Below are 23,547 nucleotides of genomic sequence, written 5' to 3'. Positions count from 1 at the left end.
TTTTCCCTAAATTGAACAAAAATTTGGAAAAGTAACAACTTGGTTTAATTCATGGTAAATTGTAGATGCCGCATCTAAGTTTCAAATAAATTAAACATGTGAACGCTACTTTTAAATAAAAGCTTTCCTCCCAATTAAATTAAGTAAGTCATAATTATGTATATGAATAATTTGATACACATGCTGACCTTGACAGACACACTTCCTTTAATTGGAGCAGAGCTTGCCATCTGACTTTCAAGGCGAAAGTCATAGCTATCACAGCTCAGAATTAGGCAACCTTTATGCACTATTTGACCTGTTTCTTATCAATATACACATATATATGGACCATGTAGGCACACCTATTGTATTTTATCAATGTTATATGTTTATATCCAACCATATACCTATTGTTAATTATCTATTTAACTATTTCTGTATATAAGCCATACCTAAGCCTTTTTCTCAGATAACTTTCTTATTTAAAGTATCATGAACAATTTTACACTCACGCTAACTTACAAACACAGTCTAGAGACAGACAACACTCTAAATCCAAGTATTTAGTTTTCTTTTTAGCTTGCAAACACTTTAAAACTCAGTTATCATTTAATTCACAAACCAACTGGTTCTCCCTCTTCTCTCCTGGCTTAAGAAGGTAAATGGCTTAGTTTACTAAGCATGCATTGTTTAGTTTAAATTTAGGTTCCTTTCTACTTGGCATATATTGTGCATATGACTTATGTTAGAGGCCTAACTATATGCACAATCATGACTTGGACTTGGGCACATCTCATCCTACACTACTTACACTTACTATAAGTATTATGTAACATTAATATCTGACTGATCTACATGTAAATACAATTAACTTTATTAAACTGTTTTCTTTCCTTTTTATACTTTACTATACTTATCTTATATTGATCTAACATCAAAAACCAACCTTTACTCTTAGGTTAAAGCACTGTAATACCATGCATGGGTATTTATGAATCGCCACGGATTCAATAAATTCGTATTATAATTGTGGGAGTAAAAGGACAAAGCATTCTATACTGACACTGATGTTGAGAATACTTATGAGTATTTTATTTAAATTCTATTTTTAAGCAGTACTCATGAGAGAGCGATCCCCACATTCAAACCCATGGGCAAGCACCCTATTCACACTACCAAAATAATAGTGTATTGCTGCGATATGACTTAAGATCTTATACGTTCAGTCAAACGGCCGGTCGGATTGCCGCCAGCCGCACATGCGCTGAACTGCCTGTGGATGAGCTACAAAAAAGTGGTAATACATGTGGCTGAGCCACAAACACACAGATCATTCCCTTTTATGTCAAATCATCTAGGATTAAGCTAGAAAGGTGTTTAACCCATTAGTGCCGAGCACAACTTTTATGGGCCAATCGAGCTGAAAATCTCAGGGAAGCTTTATAATGGTAAAAACGGAAAACATATTTTTTTGTTTTGATCTAGTGGCGTGCACAGGAAAGTTGCAAAAAAAACCGGTTCGGCATGGCCATAAATGCACAACGGGTATTTTGACCCGTTTTGGGCGGTTTCCGCCGGCATTAAACCCGGTTATTTCGACCAAAAATTGAAAAATGTAATTTTTGAACGCCCAAAGTGAGATGAACACTTTTTAGAACTTTGATACGATCCGTAATTGAAAACTACACAACCTCATATAATCTATAGAGCTACAAGTAATATACAAAGCGTTTTATTTCAAATTTAGTGTTTTGGCTATAGGTACCACCCTTTTTGGTTAAAAAAACCCATTTCTCGAAGTTTTAAAAGACACACACTACAAAAAAAGAACATATAAAATTTGGGTGTTACATATCAGAAAACGAACATAAAACTATTGGGTGACACATATAGAGATTACTAGGGTTATTAGGGTGGCTCAAACCCTTACTAATGACGTAAACTGTTATTTTATTGGTTGAAAAGTTAAAACCGGGTAATAAAACCAAAACCGAGCAGGGTTTTAAAACTGTCGGGTATTTATGGCCATGCCAAACCGGGTCATAATAGGGCGTAAAAAACGATAAAAAAATCATATAAAAAATAATAATTTGTATAAAACGAATTCACAAATAGATGTACTTGTCAATAAACTTTAGATTTCACGAAAAAAATCAGCAACTTTACTATAAAAACAAAAAAGTTAGAAGGGGTATTTTGAATTTTCATGATTTTCAAATTTTGTTGAGCTATACCGGCAAACGGAAGTAAGCTAAACTGCCTGCTCCAGGGGGAAATGAAAGCCAGGGTAGAAGAGGGGGGATTCATACTGAGAATGATGCAATTATGAAGCTGGAAACCGTTTTTTTTTACATTTTCTGGAACCGGGTTTTAATACCCGGTTCATCACTAATGGGTTAAGGTGTCTATAGAAAGCTCTTTGCATGCCCTAACAAAAAAACTCTACAGGATTTGGGTTCTATCTCCAATATTTAAAATACATCTTCAAGATTTTGTATTTTTTAAAATTCCTGTTGCATAAAATGTGTTGTAATATTAGAGACCCCATATCATTTTGAGTTTATTGTCAGGCAATAATTCTGCATCTTTAGACACCTTAACCACCCTTGTAGGTCAATCCTAGCCAATTTGAGACAAGAAATAATGTATTGAGAACTGCTACAAAAACTGGCAGGATTTTTAAAATTAAAGATTTTAGGGAAAAAAATCACTTTGGTCAAAAAATTCCAATACCTGCGAATCAGAAATTACCTCTAATTTATGAATAAAGCTTAAAAAAACATAATGATATGATAAAAAGTATGATTTAAAAAAAAATTTGGATGAAAAAAAGGATGTTCTTTAGACTGATTTTTAACCAAATTCTAGTTGCGAGATCTTAATGGAACCAAGACAGGCATCATCATCATTGCCATATCATTCATTAGCGATCAAAATAAAAAGTTTTTTGGAAGTATGTTTTTTTGGGTAGAAATAAAAAAATGACCAGAATAACCCCACGCTACCCTAGTTGATTCCTACATAATTAATGATAAATTTATCCTGAAAATAAGAAAAAAACAGCTAAAAGGCTGAGCTGCCAGCTGCCAGCCATTCGCCATTACTTTTTCAACTTTTTGTTCAATTTAGGGAAAATAGACCAACCAAGGATTACTCATGCAAATTTTCAGATCAAAATTTCAATTCTAAGTGCCATTTACATATTGATTACGAGATGGTTGCATTAATACCCCCCCTCCCCATTTTTACAAATTTTGTATTAGCCAACAAGTCTGCAAATAATCTAATAAATATTTCTTTAAAGCGAAGCCATTCTATAATTACGGTCGGTCAGTCCGTCAGTAAGTCCGTCCGTCAGTCCATAACGGTTAGCTCTTTTCGTTAACTTAGGCATGCTAGTTGTCCTATCAATTTCAAACTCTGCATGGTGATTCCTGTAGTAGTTAGGTACAATTTAGAAAGCGTAACAACTCTATAATCGTTACCAGAAAGTCCGTACGTCCATTTTAAACACGTTGATTTAACCTTTTTAACAACAAGTTTTTATATGATAAAATCATTCGATTGATCTGATTTTTCGAATACTGATTTCTAGGACAACAAAGCATCTCTATCCTTAAGTCCTAAAAATGTAAGTATTACAGACAATTTTCCACGAATATCAAATTAAGATATCATAAAAATAATACCCGCATTGTTAGGCCGGACCTTTTAATATCCACGGAAAGCTGTCTATAATACGACGCGATAAATAACTATTTTTGTATAATAAAGATGGTTGCGTATATCAGTAGCGATAAACTGTTTATTTTATGACTATTAGCCTACTATGTTTTTTTTTAAGCGAAGCTTTTCTATAATTAGGGTCGGTCCGTCCGTCCGTCTGGCATGTTAGAATTGTCCTATCGATTTGCATGGTGAATCCTGTAGTAGTTCGGTACGATAGTTAGTAGTAGATAGTTACGTAGCAACTCTATAATCGTTAGATTGTCCGTACGTCCATTTTAAACAAGTTGAATTTTAACTTTTTTTAACAACAAGTTTTTATATGGTAGAATCATTCGATTGATCTAATTTTTGGAATACTGATTCCTAGGACAACAAAGTACATTGTTATAAGCAAAGCATCTCTATACTCAATTCCTAAAAATGTAAGTATGTCCTTAAATATTATCCTGTATTAGCGTAGTTTTTCAACAAATTTAGTTAAATTTTGTTTATAATTTTATACTTTTATATTCTGATTATTCAGTTATGGCACTCTACAAGTGTTAATGTTCGTTTGTCCTACCCTTTCAGAGCTTCGCTTTTATGGATGTTGTCATGCTTGTTGTTTTATTTTCATTGGAAAGGGGACTGAGAAATTTTTCAACCAATAATTTTAATCTTTGGAAGGAGTAATCTTATTTATTATCATTAGGGATGTAATATATTTTTCGTCCATTATCTTATCCCATTAGATCCCTGTTCAAACTCTTCAATTTATTTCTACAAAAATATTAGTATTGTTTAGTCATTGTTGGATATTGTTTAATTATTAAAAAAGACATGTTAGAATAGTCCTATCGATTTTTTTGCCTGGTGATTTCTCTAACAGTTTGGTATCATTTAGAAAGCATAGAAACTCGATAATCAGAAAGTATGTACGTCCATTTAAAATATGCTGATTTTTAACATTTTGACATTTTTTATATAGTATGATTATCCTATTCATCTGGTTTTTGGAATAATGACAACAAGGCACAGTATTATAAGCGAGGTGTCTTTATAATCAAATCCTATAAATGAAAGAATGTCCCTACTGTTTCCTAAATTTACGCAGTTTTGTAACAAATTTATGTACAATTGTGTTTAGACTTAGAAATCAATGTTCTGCTGTTCAAGTTCTAACACTCTACAAGAGTTATTGCTCTTTTGTCCTTCCATCCTTTTGCTTTTTGATCTTCACTTTTATGGATGTTGTCATCCTTGATATGATGAGTAGATTTAATAGCATTGTAAACTTCTATCCTTATATAAAAGTAGCAGGTTGTTTGTCTGTGCAATGTGTAATAAAGTATCTTACTAATAATTGAACCAATATGGTTACCCTTTGCAATGAAGCTTCTTACAGGTTCTAGGCCTTTTCTCTGCTTCTCCAAGCTACGTTGTCTTATTTTTTCATTTGTAGCATGAATTGTAATGAGGGGAGAGAATATTGCGTATGAGAATGAATAAGGATCGGCGAGTTAAATCTCTAGAATGGAGAAAATATTCTTTAGCGGCGAACATATATTGAGTGGAGGTAAAGTGTAGAATATATTGTTATAGCGGTAGTACAAATAGGCGGCGGACAAAATTTTCAAAGGGCTTCGATCGCGATGCCACAAAAACAAAAAATGCCTAAAATTGAACAGAGAATAATAGTTTCAGGTTAGATTTTCAAAAATCCAAAGTTGTTTTTTCTGTGGAGAGTCCTTTTAAGGTCATACAGTGGCCCAGCAGTGAATTGGAACACATTACTTTTGTTACTAGGTATGTTTTTCATGTTTTGATATACAAGTATTACACTGAAAGCTAGGTAAAAAAACAAGGTTGACATCATCCATAATGTATATCATAGAAATAAAGAAAAATACGCACAATTTATAAAAATAAGTTTCTTTGTCTTTTAAAGCATGACCGACGGACGTAGTAAATTATATACTGGTTTCTCGCCGTCTGTCTTGAAAAGGATCGCATGTTAAAGATTGCATCACAGACGTATAAAGTGGACAAACAAAGCGTATTATAATAAAGTAGATTCTTTATAATAAGAAATATATTCAAAAGTTTAGAAAAATTTGTTTTTCATTCTTTTTCCAGCGTGGCTTTGAAACAAATTAAAATCGATTAGAAACGGTTCTCAGCCATAATGATAAAACATGTATACTGACCATTTTCCAAATAAAAATCATAATACAAGTACCAGTTTTGGTAGCCTAAGCCTTAAGCCTCTCAGGGCTAACAAAACTGGCTTTAATTATATGATTTTTATTTGAATATCCACAGAAAGCTATCTATAATACGATGGAATAAAAAATATTATTTAGGGCTGTAAGAGTGATAGATCTAATCACAAACCTGGACATGGCAAGTTTTTCAGACCCACGCGGGACTAACAACCTTCATCAACACGCTGGAGTTAGAGGTGGACCACTGTAGGAAGCATCAACCCTTCCATACCAGGTATAACTCATTTCAGTATGGCTTCAAAACCGTAATATCTGGAGGATTAGAACTGGTTTTCAGTATAAGACTTTTCAGTAATTGAGAAAAAATCTTAGTGGGGGGACGGTATGATCAGGAATAAAACAATTAATTTAGACTTTTCATGGGTATGCTTCATGTCATCAAAAATTTAAAGAGTTATATGTTTGGTACAATACCCCTAAGCGGCATAATAGTTGTGCCCTTATATTTTCAATTTTGAAATAGATGGTTTTAACATAAACAACAATCTTGTAGGTTGGAACTAAAGAGGAACGACTAACCAAAGTTATTGAGGAGGCAGAAACTATTCATGACGTAGCGGCCATAGCCGCTCAGGAGGAGCTGGCGGCGGCTCAGGATGCGGCTGCTGCCTCAGCCGCTTCAAGCACAGGTAAAGGATTTATACTTACAGGCTTGTTGATAGATTAATGTTGATTCTAAATGTTGACCCTTGTATTAAAGTAACAGGATGTTAGTATGGGTGGCGAAGGATCTCTCATACGGCATAGTTCTCTTTTACATTGAAGCTTTTTAAAGGTCCAGTGTAACTATTTTGTGGTATGGTACCTCTAATGACCCAAGGCCCCTATAGGCCTTTTATAGCAAAGCCACTATTATTAAAAATAATCTTTAGTTCCCTCCAATTTTTCCCTTTTTTCCAGAAGAGATCATTTTTAAATTATTGCTTATAGACTGAAAATGCTTTACATACCTAAATATTGATTTTAATCTTATATTGTATAACACAAACTTTGCTTAAATAAAAATAAAATCCTATAACGTAGCCCTATACTATTGAAAATAGTTAAATATAACAAAACATATTATTAATATCAATCTATCTGATTATTTAGGACGTACCCAAGCCTGGTTTGACCTGCCTACCCACGCGGGCTGCCTTGCTAAAATCTTCTAACAACCTATCTCTATTTAGGATGTACCCAAGCCTAGTTTGACCTGCCTACCCCAGCGGGCTGCCTTGCTAAAATCTATGCTCAACTTCTTAAAGAAGGCTATTCAGGAATGGGTTATTAAATGATTTAAGACGAAGTAAAATATTGTTTAAGTTTAAAAAAAGATTGTACTAAAATAATTTACGTTTCTGTTGACAAAACGGGAAACATGGTTCTTATGGGATAGGACAAAAGACGAAGTATTGAAATTAAATCAAGATTTACCTAATAAAAATTAATTACTCAAAGTTTTTGAGTTGACGAATAAGTAAACTTGTTTCTGAAACTTTGGATACCATTATGATATTTACACCATTTTACCCTCCCTGCCTGGGGTTTAGGTCTAAATTTATCTAATATTAGTACTTGTTTGGGACAGGGATCTAAAGGGACAAGACAATGGCGGATAAATTGATGTACATCAGCAATGATGATACACAAAATTACCCCTTCTGTGGAGTATAATTAGTTGTTGAAAGCTTTAGACACTTAACTTGATTAATCAACCATTCAAAATTCAATAAAAGTCCCTAGAGTTGTTAAAGCAACGAAGAAGAAAATAAAGCTTTGGGGACTAGTGTAATAAACAGTCCACTTCCTTCCTTCATTTAATCCTCCATAACTTAGGACCCCGCGTTCAGCGACTCCATACGCCACGTGATGGAGGGAAGTTTGCCCAACAGTTTGAAGCATATAATCAGTAATGCCGAGTACTATGGCCCCAGCCTGTTCTTGTTAGCCACGGATGTTGTTACTGCTTATGTTTTCCAGGTAAGCTTTCCCTTTATTTTTTCTCGTTCTGCGTTTTCAAAGATGTTTAGTTAGATAAGTTTGCTGATTTTTTTGCCACGTGTCAAGATGCCTGTAGGAAATGAATGAGGGGGGAGAGGGGGAGTCGAACCTACACACTTTTATTTTTGCTTTCAAAAGAAAAAATTTAGGTGTGAGAGTAAGGGGGGGGGGGAAGTTCTGACACATTTGCGTAAACAGCGAGTATAGGCTTTATCTTTGGGACGGACGGACAGACAGACAGACATCGTTCTACTTTGTATTATAGATTAGATATTTAGTAGGGAGGGATGGGACATTGGGCTGTAAATTACACTAGCCCCCAAAGTTTTCAAATAACATTTTCTTATTCTTTGGCCTAACAACCTTGGGTACTTTTATTGATTTTTTATTGGTTGGTTCATTAAGTTGAGTGTCCTAACATTTCAATCACTTATTGTAATCTACAGAAGGGGTAACGATGTGTATCATCATTAGAGATGAACATCAATTTATCAGCCATTGTCTTATCCCTTTATATCCCTGTAATTATCTAATTAACTAATGAGCAATTTTATTCCAGGTTGAATAACAGTTATACGAGGGAATGGGGCCGGTGCCCAGCAAATCCAGGAGGTTGCGCAACAGTTTTCGGCCAGAGCAGTAGAATCAAGAACACTTGTGTGTTTGGCGGCGCACCCAAGGGTCCTCAGCTGCGCGACATTGAGAACGGCTGCTGATTATTAGAATTATTATTTTATGTTCAAGTTAAATAAATATAAAAATACAACAAAAAATTTTATAATTTTTTCTATTTTTAAAAGCGAAGCTTCTCTATAATTAGGGTCAGTCGTTTTTTACCACTTTCTCACGATTTTTATCACCCGATTTTACCACAATTTTTGGTCAATTTTTACCCGATTTCCGGTAAAATTTTACCAATTTAGGACAAAAATATTACCAGGTGTTGAACAGTTTTACCACTTTTTCGGTAAAATCTTACAGAAATTTGCGGTAAGATTTTACCAAAAAAGTGGTAAAAATTGGTCAAAATCTGGTATAAATTTGCGTCCTAAAATGGTAATATTTTACCGGAAATCTGGTAAAATTTGACCGAAAATTGTGGTAAAAAAAGCTGGTAAAAACCGTGAGAAAATACCACAAAAAGTGTTTTTACCACGGTTACGGTAAAAACTAGGTTTTTTTCTGGTATTAATTCAGTCCTGGGTATAATTATAAACATTATTCATGATTCTAAATATTCCAGCTACTACTCTATAACTATGAAATGTCCTACTGTCTGACTTAGAAAATTTGCTCAGTATTTCTTTCTCAAAATATTTGTTCTAAAAATAAGCTTTGTTGTTTATTTATAGCGAGCATATTTGTTTGTAATTCTGATAATCCTTGTATAAAAGTAATAGGATGTCTTTCTGTCTGCCTGTACCGAAGGATCTAGCTAACCGCTAGATCGATATGGTTCTCATTTACAATGTAGCTTCTCATAGGTTTTGTAAGACTAATAACTATTTCGGGTGAGGGAACCATCATCCTCCCAAGAGAAACCGCCCCAAGAAAAGAAAAAAATATTTTCTTTCAAAACTAAAATTGAAAAGAGAACGTTAGGGGCGTAGTTGCTAGTAATATATTAATGAATATTTTATTTTCAAATAACTTTGAATTACAATGCTAAACAATTTTTGTGTGTGTTTACCTTGAATATAATTATATAAACTACGCCTTAAAAACAAGATAAATATATAAATATCTACATTTTTGTAGAAAAGAATTCGGTCAGCTTGAATTCCGTAAAGTTTTCCTTAAACAAAGGAGGGCAACATCCATAAAAGCGAAGCTCCGAAACCAAACGGTGGAACAAACGAGAATTAACACTTGTAAAAACTTAATAAGCAAAATGTAATATGAAAAATGTATCAACAAAATTTAAATATGATCATTAAATCATACAAAATATTTTGTAAAAAAGGTTAAAACGTCACTATTAAAGAGTTGTTACGCTTTGTAGATTGCACCCAATTGTTACAGGAATCATCATCAAAGTTGAAATTGACAATTTTAACATACATGGATTAACGTATCTAACCAAGAGGTACGTACGGAAGGACGTGCGTTCGAACCTTAATTATAGAAAAGCTTCGCTTTCAACAATAGACGCGGAAATATATGAGTAAAAACATAATTGCAAAATAAACTTATTTTTCATTTAATTTTTATTTTTGGTGTGCTTTCACACAAAGTGCCGTTGTGCACTGATAACCCCCTTTCTTTATTTTTAAATTAAATTGAAAATAAGGTGGTAGTTTATTTCCTATGCCTTACCCCTTCGAGAGTCCAGTATCCAGTACGCAATATAACTAAAAAAAATAGAAGTGGGAATTTTGATTCTTAGGACAACAAGGTACATTGTTTTAATGTTTCGCTGCATCGCTAACTCACCAAAATTTTTTGGTGAAAAATCCTCCAAAATCTTATAAAAAATCCACAAAAAAATCAATAAAATCTTATGTTAATAACCATTCTTTGATTTTATTTATTTTTTTATGTGATTTTGGAAGATTTTTCACATAAAAAAGCAATTTTGTTGAGGCAGCGATTCAGCGACCCTATTTTTTAAGAATCCACCTCAGGATTATATATATCTGTTGAAGGTTTTTAATTACAGAATAGTTTAGCTTCAAATACATATTTAGGAAGGAGGAAAGGGGGGAGAGGTAGGGTTAAAGAATTATTTTCTTTCTACCTTAATCAGGATTTAATTTTTAAAAGGGGCGTATTTAATGCCAGGAGTTTAATAATGTACAAAATAAATTATAAAAAAAAGACGTAGTTTACACAAATTTATAAGCACAGCTTCTCTATGACTAAGGTTAATTGGTCCGTGGGACAAAATTTATATTCTATAAGCGGATATAAAAACAAGAGTTTTGATTTTTCGTGAATATTTCTCTAACTAATGGTATATTCAAGCATTTACTTACAATTTGTGATATATTGTTAATGTGTTTATATATTTAAGCTGTGCTATTTAGGGATACTACTGTCCCTATTTCTCTAAAAAACCAAAAAGATCGGGCCCTCTATGAGTTTATAATCGTAGATGAGGGGGGGGGGAGCGGGGGTTTACCATTACTAACCCCTAAATGTATATAAATAGCGTCACATGCGATTTAATTTCAGTAACCAGAATACTATCATTGGATTAAAAAATGAATAGATTTTTTCTTATTTTATCCTTGGCTATTACAGCCACGACCCTTGTTGAAGGTTTTTATCTAAACGTTCCAAAAAATGCGCCAGGATTGTTTCCAGTCTCCAGTGGCCGTCAAAGAACAGCACAAGTGCTGCTTGTTCCAGGTTCTGATCCAAATGTGTCTGGAAATTTGATCCTTAAAACAGGATTGGACAACAAAGGTGTCCTAATCACTGGATCCATCCAGGGACTGAGACCAGGTGCTCATGGGTTTCATGTTCACATGACTGGTCAGCTGGGCGGCCAGTGCAAGGATGCCGGGTCTCATTTCAACCCCGCTGGACATCCCCATGCCGGCCCCGTGGACTCTATCAGACATGCCGGCGATTTAGGCAATATTTTCACCACTGCCAACGGTCACACTCAGGTAAATGTCCATGACGCACATATTACTCTGGGAGATGGTGGCAGATTTGATGTTGCTGGCCGCGCGGTTGTCGTGCATGCGGGAGAGGATGATCTGGGCAAAGGAGGCAATGATGAGAGTTTGAAGACAGGGAATGCGGGCACCAGATTGGCCTGTGGAATCATACACCTTACTAATTAAGTAAAAGCTATTATAATTATGTTATCAAACAGCCATTAAATAAATTAATTGAATTATCCATGTACTCTATTAATGATGTACAATTTAATTTTCTTAAATAAATCTATTTTGTTATTAAATAAAGTCTTGTTTCTTTTACAATATTAGAATTTCGTTTGACCTGATAAGGCAAAGCTTAAAAATCTTTTTTTTTAAATATAGGTTAGGTTAGGTTGTATTGGGTAAACAGTAATCCTGCAGGGTTAGGGTACCGTAGACACAGAAAATATCCTAGGAAGTGTAATTATATGAGTAAAGAATAAATGATTATATGAAACACATTGCATAAAATAAATTCTATGAATTATTATTATAATAATTGATACTGATTGTTATAGAGTGATTATTTGAAACGCATTATATGAAACTAGCGGCTACGCCGTTAGAGGCCTCTAGTGGCACTATAAATATTTGATGTTTTAAAAAATAATAAGATACCTTGCAATGTTGCGATGGAGTCTCTACTAAATTGCTACGATACTTTGCAATGTTACGCAGGAGTCTCTATTCAAGGAAAACAAAATTCGATTTATTGTGATTTCTCTTGGGAGGGTGGTGGTATCCTCCCCAAAAATAGTTATAAACCTTCCCGGGACCTATGAGAAACTATCCTGTTAAGGAGAACCCGATCGGTTCAGCAGTTAGCGAGATCCTTCGGTACAAACACACAGACAGACACACAAATACACAAACAGACATCCTGTTACTTTAGTATAAGGATTAACTTTAATAAATTGTCATTGCTTTAATTGATACTGAATTGTTATAGAGTTGCCAAAATCTAAAATAAAGAAGGACATGGTCAAAGGAATGTTTTAGGCTATAAATAGAGTAGAGGAGAGTGGGGTACGTGCCCCTCCCTTGAAATATGTCCTTGTTGTATAGAAATTAATTAAATATTAAAGTTGGTGGAAAACAGAAATGTGGATTATGAATTATTTAAGAAATAATACAGGTAAACAAATCACATTCTACAAGGGTGGAGCTAAAATTTAAAAATAGGAAAATCAACCATACTAATCAGGCTTAAGGAAAAATAAAGCGGCGGAGCTTAGGATATGCATTCTTGGGTAAATTTTCAAATAATAAATACAGGTATTACAGTTAGGGAGTTTAATCAATTTTTATAGACGCAGAAATATAATCTATGATTATATGGTTTTGACCCTCTAAAAAACGTAATATACCATTCCACTTTCCCCTGTCTTGGTGATGATATCATCAACGCTGATACGATTTTTGAAATGTACCATTTCACTTTCAATGGTACATTTATTTACTAAGTATATTTGCGATTACTTTTATTTAATGAAATCTTCCAATTTTTAACATGTACAAAACGGCCTGCTTAATTGCTTCAAGATCCATGTCAGATCTATATAGGAAATAAATGTCTATAAACGAGCTCAAGTTTCCAAGGAATATATGATTAAAACTCATAGTGCTCCAATAATCCATAATAAACTCTCATTGCCCAGAACGATAAGACCCATTATTTTACTTTATTAAAAATAAATTCATTTTTTTCATTTCATGTTGCTATTTACCTTATATTGATGTATTTAATTTCTAATCATAAGAAAGAAAATTTAAATTTATAATATGATAAATTTAAGAAAACTATGTTTTAAAAGAATTCGATTGTGGCGACATTTTGTGTGTTCAAATATTAAACTAAAATTGTAATCATCATCATTAACCCTTTGGTGATGGTAATGTAAAGAAAAAAATATAATTTAAAAAAATCTTTTAAAAATCATTTAAATTATTAAATATTTACTTTCTTTTAGATAGTAATGCCGGGTGAGGAAAATAGATTTATTGAGAAATAGATATGCATATAGAAAACTAGCCAATAGGGAGATAATTATATCGAGCCAACTCTAGTGTTTACATATCAGCGTATTCATAAACATTGATTTCCTTATTTAAATTGACATAATTTAAAAATAGTAAGTATGATTTCAATAATGTTAAGGTTAAAAGTGTAAACCACCATTCCAGTTTTGCCTCTATTGAAAGTAGAATGGTACATTTCAAAAATCGTATCTGCATTGATATCATCATTAAGAGAGGCAAAATTGAAATGGTAGATTACAAAAATCATATTGGCTTTGATGATATCATCACCAAGAGAGGGGAAAGTGGAATGGTAGACTATGTTTTTTAAAGGGTCAAAACCGTAGTCATAGATTATATTTCTGCTTCTATAAAAATGGATTCAACTCCCTAACTGTATTAAAAAAATCTATGTGTTATTAATCAAATTGATAAAAGGTGAATCATTGATTTTGTAATGAATTATTATGATTTGGGTAAATTGTTTAAGATATAAATACAGGTATATTTAAACTTTACATGATATTTATCACATTATAAGAGGGTAGAGCTTTAAAGTGGGTGGAGCTTGACAATTATTTTAAAAAATCACAATATACAAAAGTTAAAGCTTGATTTAAAAATAGGGGAAATTACTTTACTTATCAGGCTTAAATTAATGAAAAATAAAGTGGGCGGAGTTTAGGATAAAAACAGAAATGGACCAATAAATGGGTAAATTTTAAGTAACAAATACAGGTATTTACAGAATTTAGGTGATATTAATTACATTTTAAAAGGTTTGATGTATGATATAAAAATAGGGGAAACAAAAACGTAAAGTGAGTGGAGCTTATAACTAAAGAAATTTTTTACACCTTACAGGGGGGGGGGGGAGGCTAAATCAGCCCCCCCCCCTCTATTTTTTGTAGGTAAGATAGAGAGTTTTGACTTCATGACTTTTTAAGTTTAGTAATTATACGCCGGCAAGAGTTGATTATATAAGGATATCTGGTCTGTGTCGGTCGTGGTGTCCGGCCAAAGTCGGTTCGGTGGCATCAAAATTAGATATTAGTCCATTTATTCATAAAAAGCGAGAATAGAAAAATACAAATGTGGAATACCATTCAATTCATTACATAAATAAAATCATAATAAAGTATAAAATCCTTAAAATAGAAAATAACCATATCATGCATGGACGAATTTTAAAAACTATTCCAACGAACAAGGGTGGGTGAACTACAAAGGGAGGAAAGCTATGAATAAAAGACGCAAACTGAAAATATCAAACAAATCATACAAAACATAACCAAAAACTTAAAAACCTGTATTTCAGCTAGAGACCCAAACATTTTTGTTGTAAATCTTTAAGCAATAATAAACTTCCGTGAATGGTAAAGTCATGACCGTTTGACCACTTCTTGACCGATTTTTGAATAATTTTCAATTTCATACATGTAATTTAGCCGTCTATAAGCTGCCAGCCACTGAATTTCAAACCAGCTCTAGAACAGCTAAATTTTTATCTAGTTTTTTTATTGTGATAAGAAACAGATAAAAATATTAATTGGTGCCGCCAACCGCCGTTTTACCGCCGAATATGGCGGTTTCCGTTATTTGCCATTTTTCGGCGATGGTCATAAAAAGTTATTTTTTTATTATAAGAAAAAAAAGTTTCACCTAAAATTTGGTAATACTAGCTTTAAAACTGGTCGCTCTACAGCTGTTTTATTATTTAGCGACTGGCCGCTAAAAGGCGGCTAAGGAGCGGTCTGACTGCTATAACTAGAAAAAGTAATTTTCTATAAAAATACACCAAAATTTTTATATTAAGGTGGGGATTAGGTCCCGATCTGTGTGGGTTAAGTAGGTTAAATTGTTTGAGGTACAAATACAAGTATATAATACTCTAATCTTACATGATATTTATAACTACATAAAAGGGTGGAGCTATGGTTTAAAAATAGAGAAAATAACTTTACTTATCAGTCTACCATTGATTTTAATGCTCAGTTGCAGTTCGAGAGTCTTGGTGAGAACAGGTACATTTATATTCAAATTTTCATCTTTACAAACGGTAATTTTTCATCAAATTTTCGTTGTCATGTAATTAATAATGATATGTTTAACTATTAACCCTTTACAGTCGGGCCCCTTGCCGCACCTTAATCGGTCAGGGGGGGGGGAGGCGTTCAACGCTCCCCCCCCCCCCTATTATCTCAGTTCCTATTAGAGCTAGAGGGCTAATTTTTTTTGTGCAAGTCCCCTATTTGATATTGAATTTCCGACCTTTTTATAAGTCTAAGTTAATTTTTGCTTCCTTCACCCTTTTATTTAACAACCTTTGTTTTTAGGTCTTTTTTTACTTAAAAATTTCAAACGGCTGTAATTTTCTTGTTTTTGAAGCTAGAAGAACAATTTTTTCCAGAAAATGTTTATCTTTATGTACATTTTACATTAGAAATATTAAAATATAAATTTTAGCGTCGCAGCTGTACTTGGCAGCTGCCAGCCGCTGCATCCGGCGGGAAAACGGCAGCGGATCTTCATGAAATTTTATTACGTTATGTATACATCTAAGAAAAAGTTTAAAGTTTGAAGTCTCTAAGTCAAAAATTGCGGCCACAGGAGCCTTTTAAAGATTTCTGGAGACCTGCAGGATCAGGACCTGCAGGATCATAACTGGAACCTGAAAGTGACTTGAACAACTGCATTTCATATAAGGATGTACTAATAGAGGATATTTTAGTATTTTGGTATGATAGAATGCTTTGTTTTAGCCAAAAAAAAATATTTTTGCTCTTTAACTGGATGACCCTGCCAGGTTTGCTGGCATCCTATGCCCGCCAGGATGGAGATATTCAAAAAATTCTAACTCTCAGTTATGTGTCATACCCATACTTAAAAAGTCACGCAGTTTGGGCTCTTTATCTTTCACACACAGAAAATGAGATAGGATAACCGGAGGATGGGGCGTTCAATGCCCCCCCCCCCCCCCCCAGCCGTTAAGGGTTAAATTTATTATTTGTATTTCTTTTTAATAATATTTGTTTACCCTTTCATCAGAGGCGATAAATAGATGTTCATCTCCAATGATGATCCCCAATTTCACCCCTTTAGTATTTTTTGTATTTCTTTTTATAAATATTTATTTACCCTTTAATCAGAGACAATAAATTAATATCCATCCCTAATGATGATACACAATTTTATCCTTTTTGTACAAAGATTGCAATTTTCTAGCCAACGAAAAAGAAGTCAACGTTATTATAAAATTTTAGGGACTAGTGTAATGAACAACCTGATAATAAATGGTTCCCTGCTCTATATAACTCTTTATTATGAGATTTATAGTCTCTTAATTATCATTATGACAAGTCAAGCTTATTTTTTCTAGGATGGCTTGCTATATGTTTTTGTTACTCTCGATCTGTCTATTCTCAAATGCAATTGGTCATCCAACTGACCAATCAGAAGGCAGATCGGCGCAAGGAGTTGGTATTGGCACGGGAATTGGATTGGGTAAGAGAACTTTTTGTATATTTAGTAATCATATGAAGATTATTTCATTTCCCGAAATCATACAAAGCTTAAACTAGAATTATTAAATCCACACAGTTATATCATCCCTTTCTGATGCTCATTGATAACAGCCATTTGTAATTAAGGTGGAAATGCTATTGTGAACATCATCCTTGATGGCAAACACAATGTACATCGTGACGGGAATAATATTCATATTACCAACACTGGCGTTGCTACAAAAGACCAACTCTACAAAAGACCAACACCTACAGAAGACCAACTCTACAAAAGACCAACACCTACAGAAGACCAACTCTACAAAAGACCAACACCTACAGAAGACCAACTCTACAAAAGATCAAGGTGCAGTGATGCAAGCTGGATACTTGATCAATCAACAGGTAGGCTTTAATTTAGAAGTTACTGTGTAGCTTTCCTTAGTGCCATAGGAAAATGGGGCTAGATGTCACCGCTTTTGGCCTACCTATTATATTGACGTCATAGTACAGGGAAAGAGAAAGGGAAGGGGGAGAGAAACTTCCTAGAAAAGAGATGGAGTATAGGGTATTTCCTGGCGTCAATAGAATAGGTAAGCCAAAATCAGTTTTATCTATCCCCATTTTGCTAGAGCACAATAGACAGCTACGTTACTGTTAATGATACAGGTGGCCTTATGCTTTGTTGTATTTTATTAAATAAAAGTAAGCTGTTAAAAAATATTTTAAAGTTGAACCCAATGCACAAAATTGTCTTTGCACCATTTTAGATTTTCAGGTATGACCCAAAAGTCATCTTCCTAAGTTAGCAGCCGCGATAAGGGCTTTTAATCAAACTTTATTTTCTTTAATTATTTAAAAGAAATACATTTGGCAGCTAAATGTTATCATTCATTGGTTCAATGCTTTTTTAATGTTTTGAAAAATGTTAATCTAATTTTATAAAATATTTTATCGCAGGATTTTGTTATACAATAATTGAGCAAGACTTGACATGGGATGAAGCTAGACTTGCTTGCAGGTGATCTATAAAATCACTTCTTTCTAAATTTTATGCAGTAACGCTATGAAAATGTGATTTTCTTGACTTTTACTAAAGATATTCTGCATTATATTTGTTAAGATCTTTTTTTCAAAATTTGTATCCAGTATACAAATAATTTGCAGTTCTATTGGGAATCTATATTACAGACCTCATTAGGCCTAATTTAACTTAATCAACACATGCTTTAACAGCCAATCTAAACATTAAAGTCTTTAAAACGACCATTTATTCATAATCATATTTTGTAGGGCTAAGAGTGATTTTGATGGGAGAGCTGAATTAGCTTTTATCAGAAACCAACAGGAACAAGAATTCATCACAACAAGTAAGTAGAATTAAATAAGCATTAGGAGAATTGATTTATCACCTTCAAACCTCATTGTCTGTCAATAAAACAAAAAATAAAATGTCCTAATATTATCCTTTGTAAAGAAGTAGTAATGTTTAATTTTATCCTTTAGATCATACTAACCACTGAACCAATTGAGTTCAACAATTTAGATAAGAATATAAAAACTATTTGATTTTCAGATTTGCTACAGACCAGATCTTGTCCTGGTAACTGGTATGATTTTGTTTGTGGGGTTTGGATTGGACTTAGAGATACTGTGGGAGATAACCGACATTTTGAATGGTCCACTAAGTTTCCAGGTATCTATAATACAAAGTTGAATGATGTCTGTCCGTCCGTCTGAAGCTAAAGATCTCAGTAACCACTGATCCGATTGGATTCTACTCTTCAGGGTATATACCTATTGGTCCTGTGGTGGTTTAAGCTATTTTCTTGGGGGTTGGGACACCCCTAACCTCCCAAAAAATGAAAATCCCCCCCCCCAAAAAAAAAATTCTTATTTTTTTCTAATTTTAATGTTTCTTATGTTTTTATATATTTTTATATATTTTTATATTTTCTTACACTTTTCTATATTTTTTTTAAAATTTTTTCTTCTTTTTAAATTTCTATTCTTCTTTTAAACTTTGTTTTATCAAATTCAAAAAGATTGTAAAACCTTCCTATTCCTGTAGGGGCAAAGAAATTTTTAAAAACTTTAAAAAGGAGAAAAAATTTTTAAAAATATAAATCAATCTAAAGAAATATAAAAAATTATAAAGAGTAATAAAAAATTATAAATTACAGAAAATATCTAAAAAATGTAAACAAAATTTTTAAATTTTTCCCCTGAACCTTTAGGAAAAAATCCTCGAGGGGCTAAGGGCGAAACCGCTAGTAATATATAAAGTCTTAGAGCTTTTTGTTATTTCTGATTTTGATTACTTTTGCCTAGGTCAGGTTATCTTATATTGGGCGCTGAATAGCCTCTTAGTAAATTGCAGGTTTTGGTTTCGCAAGGTCAGATCCTCTGAAGGGGTCAGGCAAAAAGAAAAAAAACTAACCTACCTCCCTTATTTTCAATATAATATAAAACAAGTGGGGAGATTTCTATGGTTGCTGGGCCCATTAAGTTAATTTTTAGTTAAAGCTTCCATTTTTTTCTTGGTAGCACAGCCTAATTAATATGAATGTTTGTCAACATGCAAAGTAATTAGTATATTCTATTTCAGTAACCTATACAAATTGGCTGCCAGGAGAACCTAGCACAACCTATGAAAGATGTACAGCCCAACAGGTTAAAAATTTTATTTGTGTCTGTCCATCTGTCAGCCATATTGTCTGTTTGACGTGCTGCATAAAAATATTTTTTTCGAATAATGATTTTTCCAATAATATAAAACATTTGCAGATTAATCAAAAGAATCTAAATATTTTTAATACATAACAATGATGATAAACAAAATTACCCCTCTGAAGTTTAAATTATTGGTTAAAATGTTTAAACACTTTGTGTAGTTCTTGAAAATTGATGCATGTTTTTATTTTAGACTCTAGGCACTTATCAATGGTGGGACTCCCCATGTGATGCAAAAAGACCCGCACTCTGTCTTAAAACAGGTAATAAATTATATTGCAGTTTTAAATTACTCAAAAAAAAGAAAGAATTTGAAAATACGATCCTTACAAAAAAGTAATACTGAGTCTGTCTGTCTGTTTGTACCGAAAGATCTGACTAACCGCTGAACAGATATTGTTTTACTTTACAGTGTAGCTTCTCAAAGGTTTATAATCATTACAACACTCCCAAATTAAATCGCCCTTAAGAAAAATGAGCCCCCGTAAAAAATATTTTTTTTGAAACAAAATTGAATAAGGGTGTGACTGTGAAGGGGTTGATTCCCCTCCACCTTATGTCCACTAGATGCCTCTAGGGGCGTAGTAGGAAATAATAAAACAATCGCGAGTTTGAAAAGAAGCCTGGATAAAAGGATATATGAACATATTTGAAATAGATTAGATATACACTTCTATACTTTGATTATGATTTCTAAACTTCAAAACAAAAATTTTCTTTTTCAGGAATTTAAATTCTAAGGTAAAGCACGAGAAGAATTTAAATAAACTATATCAATGTCCAATAAAATTATATATTTATCTATCTAACATAATGTTTTTTAAATCTATTGTTATACAAGTATTTAATCCTTTAATAAATCTAATAGCATTAATTTATATCATCTTCTTTATTTATACTAATAGAAATAACTTTAAGTAAGTTAATTTAATCTTGAAAGTCAAATTTTATTTCAACAGAAAAAATCTATCTATAATACAAAGTAGAACGATGTCTGTCTGTTTGTTTGTCTGTGTGTTTGTCGGTTTGTTTGTCTGTTTGTTTGTTTGTAGCGAAGGATCTCGCTAACCGCTGAACCGATCGGGTTCTCCTTTACAGGGTAGCTTTTCATAGGTCCCGGGAAGGTTTATAACTATTTTCTTGGGGGGTGAGACAACCCCAACCCCACTAAAAAAAATTGGTTTGATCAAACCTCTTGGGGCAAAGCCCCTAGAGGCTAGGGGCGAAACCGCTAGTCTATATATATTTCTTTCTTTCTTTGAAATCAATGCAAATAAATAGTTGAATATCTGTTGGAAAACATTTCAATCTTGTGTTCCCTTTGGACATATATAATAAGTATTCCATTATTCAGGAATTGTTACGAATAGGAAATACTTTTTTTTTAAAGAAGTTGTATCAACTTTTTTTTATAGCTAGCCGGTTCTTTTAGTAAGTAGTAGATGTAAAATTTTTCATAGAATTCAGATATGCAATCGGTTTTTTTGTAGACCTCTTATTTTTTAAGTAATTTAAGTTTTTTATAAAAAAAATTAAGTCGATTTTAAGGTACTAAAATGCAACAAAAAAAAGAAAGAAAATGGCCATTATGAACAAAAATATTAAGATCTTTAATTTGACACCTTACTTTTTCAATTCTGTCAGGTAATTATTGAAAAAATCGATTTTTTTAAACCCACGAGAATAAAAACTTTGAACTTAATTTTATCATTCCACAGGTAAAAAAATATGGGTTCATATATACCTTTAGAATCAGAAAAATATTACAAATCCATTGTAAGCAAAATTGAAAAAAAAGTTTACAATATAGTATATAAACTACAATAAAAGGAATTATATGAAAATATCATATTACATTATACAGGCAACGTCTTAATTCTTGAATTGAGTATAAAAATGGGAAGGGGGTAAAGAGGGGGTAAAAAAGGGAAGACGAAAGTGTTGCCTGAACAAAAAATATAATTGGCCATTTGTTTATTTTTTATTTTTTTAATTTTTTCAATTTTGCTTACAATGGATTCGTAATATTTTTCTGATTCTAAAGGTATATATGAACCCATATTTTTTTACCTGTGAAATGATAAAATTAAGTTCAAAGTTTTTATTCTTGTGGGTTTAAAAAAATCAATTTTTTCAATAATTACCTGACAAAATTCAAAAAGTAAGGTGTCAAATTAAAGATCTTACTATTTTTGTACATAATGGACATTTTCTTCCTTTTTTTTGTTGCGTTTTAGTACTTTAAAATCGACTTAATCTTTTTTTTAAAAACTTAAATTACTTAAAAAATAAGAGGTCTACAAAAAACCGATTGCATATCTGAATTCTATGAAAAATTTTACATCTACTACTTACTAAAAGAACCGGCTAGCTATAAAAAAAAAAGTTGATACACCTTCTTTAGAAAGAAGTTATCCTATTATAGTAATTAGGTTTTTTTTGTTTGATGCTTTATAACATTTCAACTAGTACTGAACTGATCGATTCCTCACTTTTAATGAAGCTTAGCATAGATCCTAGGATGGCTCTAGGTTATTTTTCTGCCCTATTCTTGTCCTTTGAAAACAGAGTTTCTAGATGCGCTAAAACTTTGGGGACTAGTGCAATAAACAGCCCAATGTGTCCTCCCTCCCTGTCTTATTCCGCATTATTTTGGACAGATCAGAAATTCAGTTTTGAAATTCTTTAACTCTTACAGATGGGGGGGGGGGGTCATATTGACTCCCCCTCTAGTTTTTTCAATTACATTTTTTTGTAGGTAAGATAGAGAGTTGTGACTTCATGACTTTGTAAGTTTAGTAATTATACGTCGGCAAGAGTTGATCTTATAAGGATATCTGGTCTGTGTCGGTCGTGGCGTCCGGTTAAAGTCGGTTAGGTGGCACCAAATTTAGAAAAAATTCTAAATAAATCTTAATTTCTTCATTATGACTTTTGTGTATAAGATAGAGACATAAAAAAAATTTTGGTGAATACTGGGATATCAATTAACATCTGAAAATAGTGGTGTTATGACCCCTTTACCAATTATATGTTATTATGCTTTTAATATGGACTTGTATCATGTATATCGTGGCTTCTATTACAGCTAGAGACCTAAATAATTTTGTGGTACATCCTTGAGCAATATTAAACTTCCGTGAGTAGTAAGGTCATGACCGTTTGACCGATTTTCTATTTCCTACCTGTAATTTTGCCGTTTGTAAGCTGCCAGCCGCCGAATTTTAAAACAGCTATAGACCAACCAAATTTTTTATGTAGTCTTTTATTGTAATCAAAAACAGATAAAAATATTAATTGGCGCCGCTAACCACCGTTTTACCCCCGTAATCGCCGAAAATGGCGGTTTCCGTTATTTGCCGTTTTTCGGCGATGGTCAGAAAAAGTTATTTTTTTGTTCCACCTAAAATTTGGTGATCCTAGCTTTAAAATTGGCCTCTCTACAGCTGTTTTAATACTTAGCGGCTGGCCGCTAAAAAGCGGCTAAGGAGTGGTCTGACCGCTATGACTAGAAAAAGTAATTTTCTCTAAATATGCACATGAACCACTAGAAAAAAATTTATGTCTCTAACTGTAACAGGAGCCGAGATAGAGGGGGGAGGTCAAATTAGCCCCCCCCCCCCCCCCCCCCCAATCTATTAAGGTGGGAATTGGGGCCCGTGGGTTAAATTGGTTTCAACA

General features: G+C 33.0%; 1 protein-coding gene and 1 pseudogene across 1 annotated transcript; both read left to right on the top strand.

The window, feature by feature from the left end:
* The first annotated feature begins 11,146 nt into the window (after positions 1–11,146).
* LOC145333527 (superoxide dismutase [Cu-Zn] pseudogene) lies at positions 11,147–11,810 on the top strand (annotated as a pseudogene).
* Positions 11,811–15,636: 3,826 nt separating this feature from the next.
* On the top strand, positions 15,637–20,740 carry LOC145333597 (uncharacterized). The gene is made up of 9 exons (XM_080178757.1): positions 15,637–15,654; positions 17,010–17,134; positions 17,281–17,538; positions 18,094–18,154; positions 18,427–18,503; positions 18,710–18,829; positions 19,742–19,806; positions 20,060–20,129; positions 20,592–20,740. Exons 2-9 carry the CDS (start codon positions 17,011–17,013, stop codon positions 20,597–20,599), a joined length of 783 nt encoding a protein of 260 aa, XP_080034883.1. The 5' UTR covers positions 15,637–15,654; position 17,010; the 3' UTR covers positions 20,600–20,740.
* The last annotated feature ends 2,807 nt before the right edge of the window (positions 20,741–23,547 follow it).

Source organism: Acartia tonsa, chromosome 12 (genome assembly GCF_053477335.1).
Source record: "Acartia tonsa isolate MP-2025a chromosome 12, ASM5347733v1, whole genome shotgun sequence".
In the NCBI taxonomy this organism is placed as follows: domain Eukaryota; kingdom Metazoa; phylum Arthropoda; class Copepoda; order Calanoida; family Acartiidae; genus Acartia; species Acartia tonsa.
This window is presented reverse-complemented; position numbering and strand designations above follow the sequence as displayed.

Bases quoted from the DNA above. Each gene is read 5' to 3' on its own strand.
- LOC145333597 (XM_080178757.1), top strand. From the start codon at position 17,011: ATGGCTTGCTATATGTTTTTGTTACTCTCGATCTGTCTATTCTCAAAT. The intron at 17,539-18,093 runs GTAGGCTTTAAT...ATTTTATCGCAG, and splicing joins GATACTTGATCAATCAACAG to GATTTTGTTATACAATAATT. The intron at 18,155-18,426 runs GTGATCTATAAA...CATATTTTGTAG, and splicing joins GAAGCTAGACTTGCTTGCAG to GGCTAAGAGTGATTTTGATG.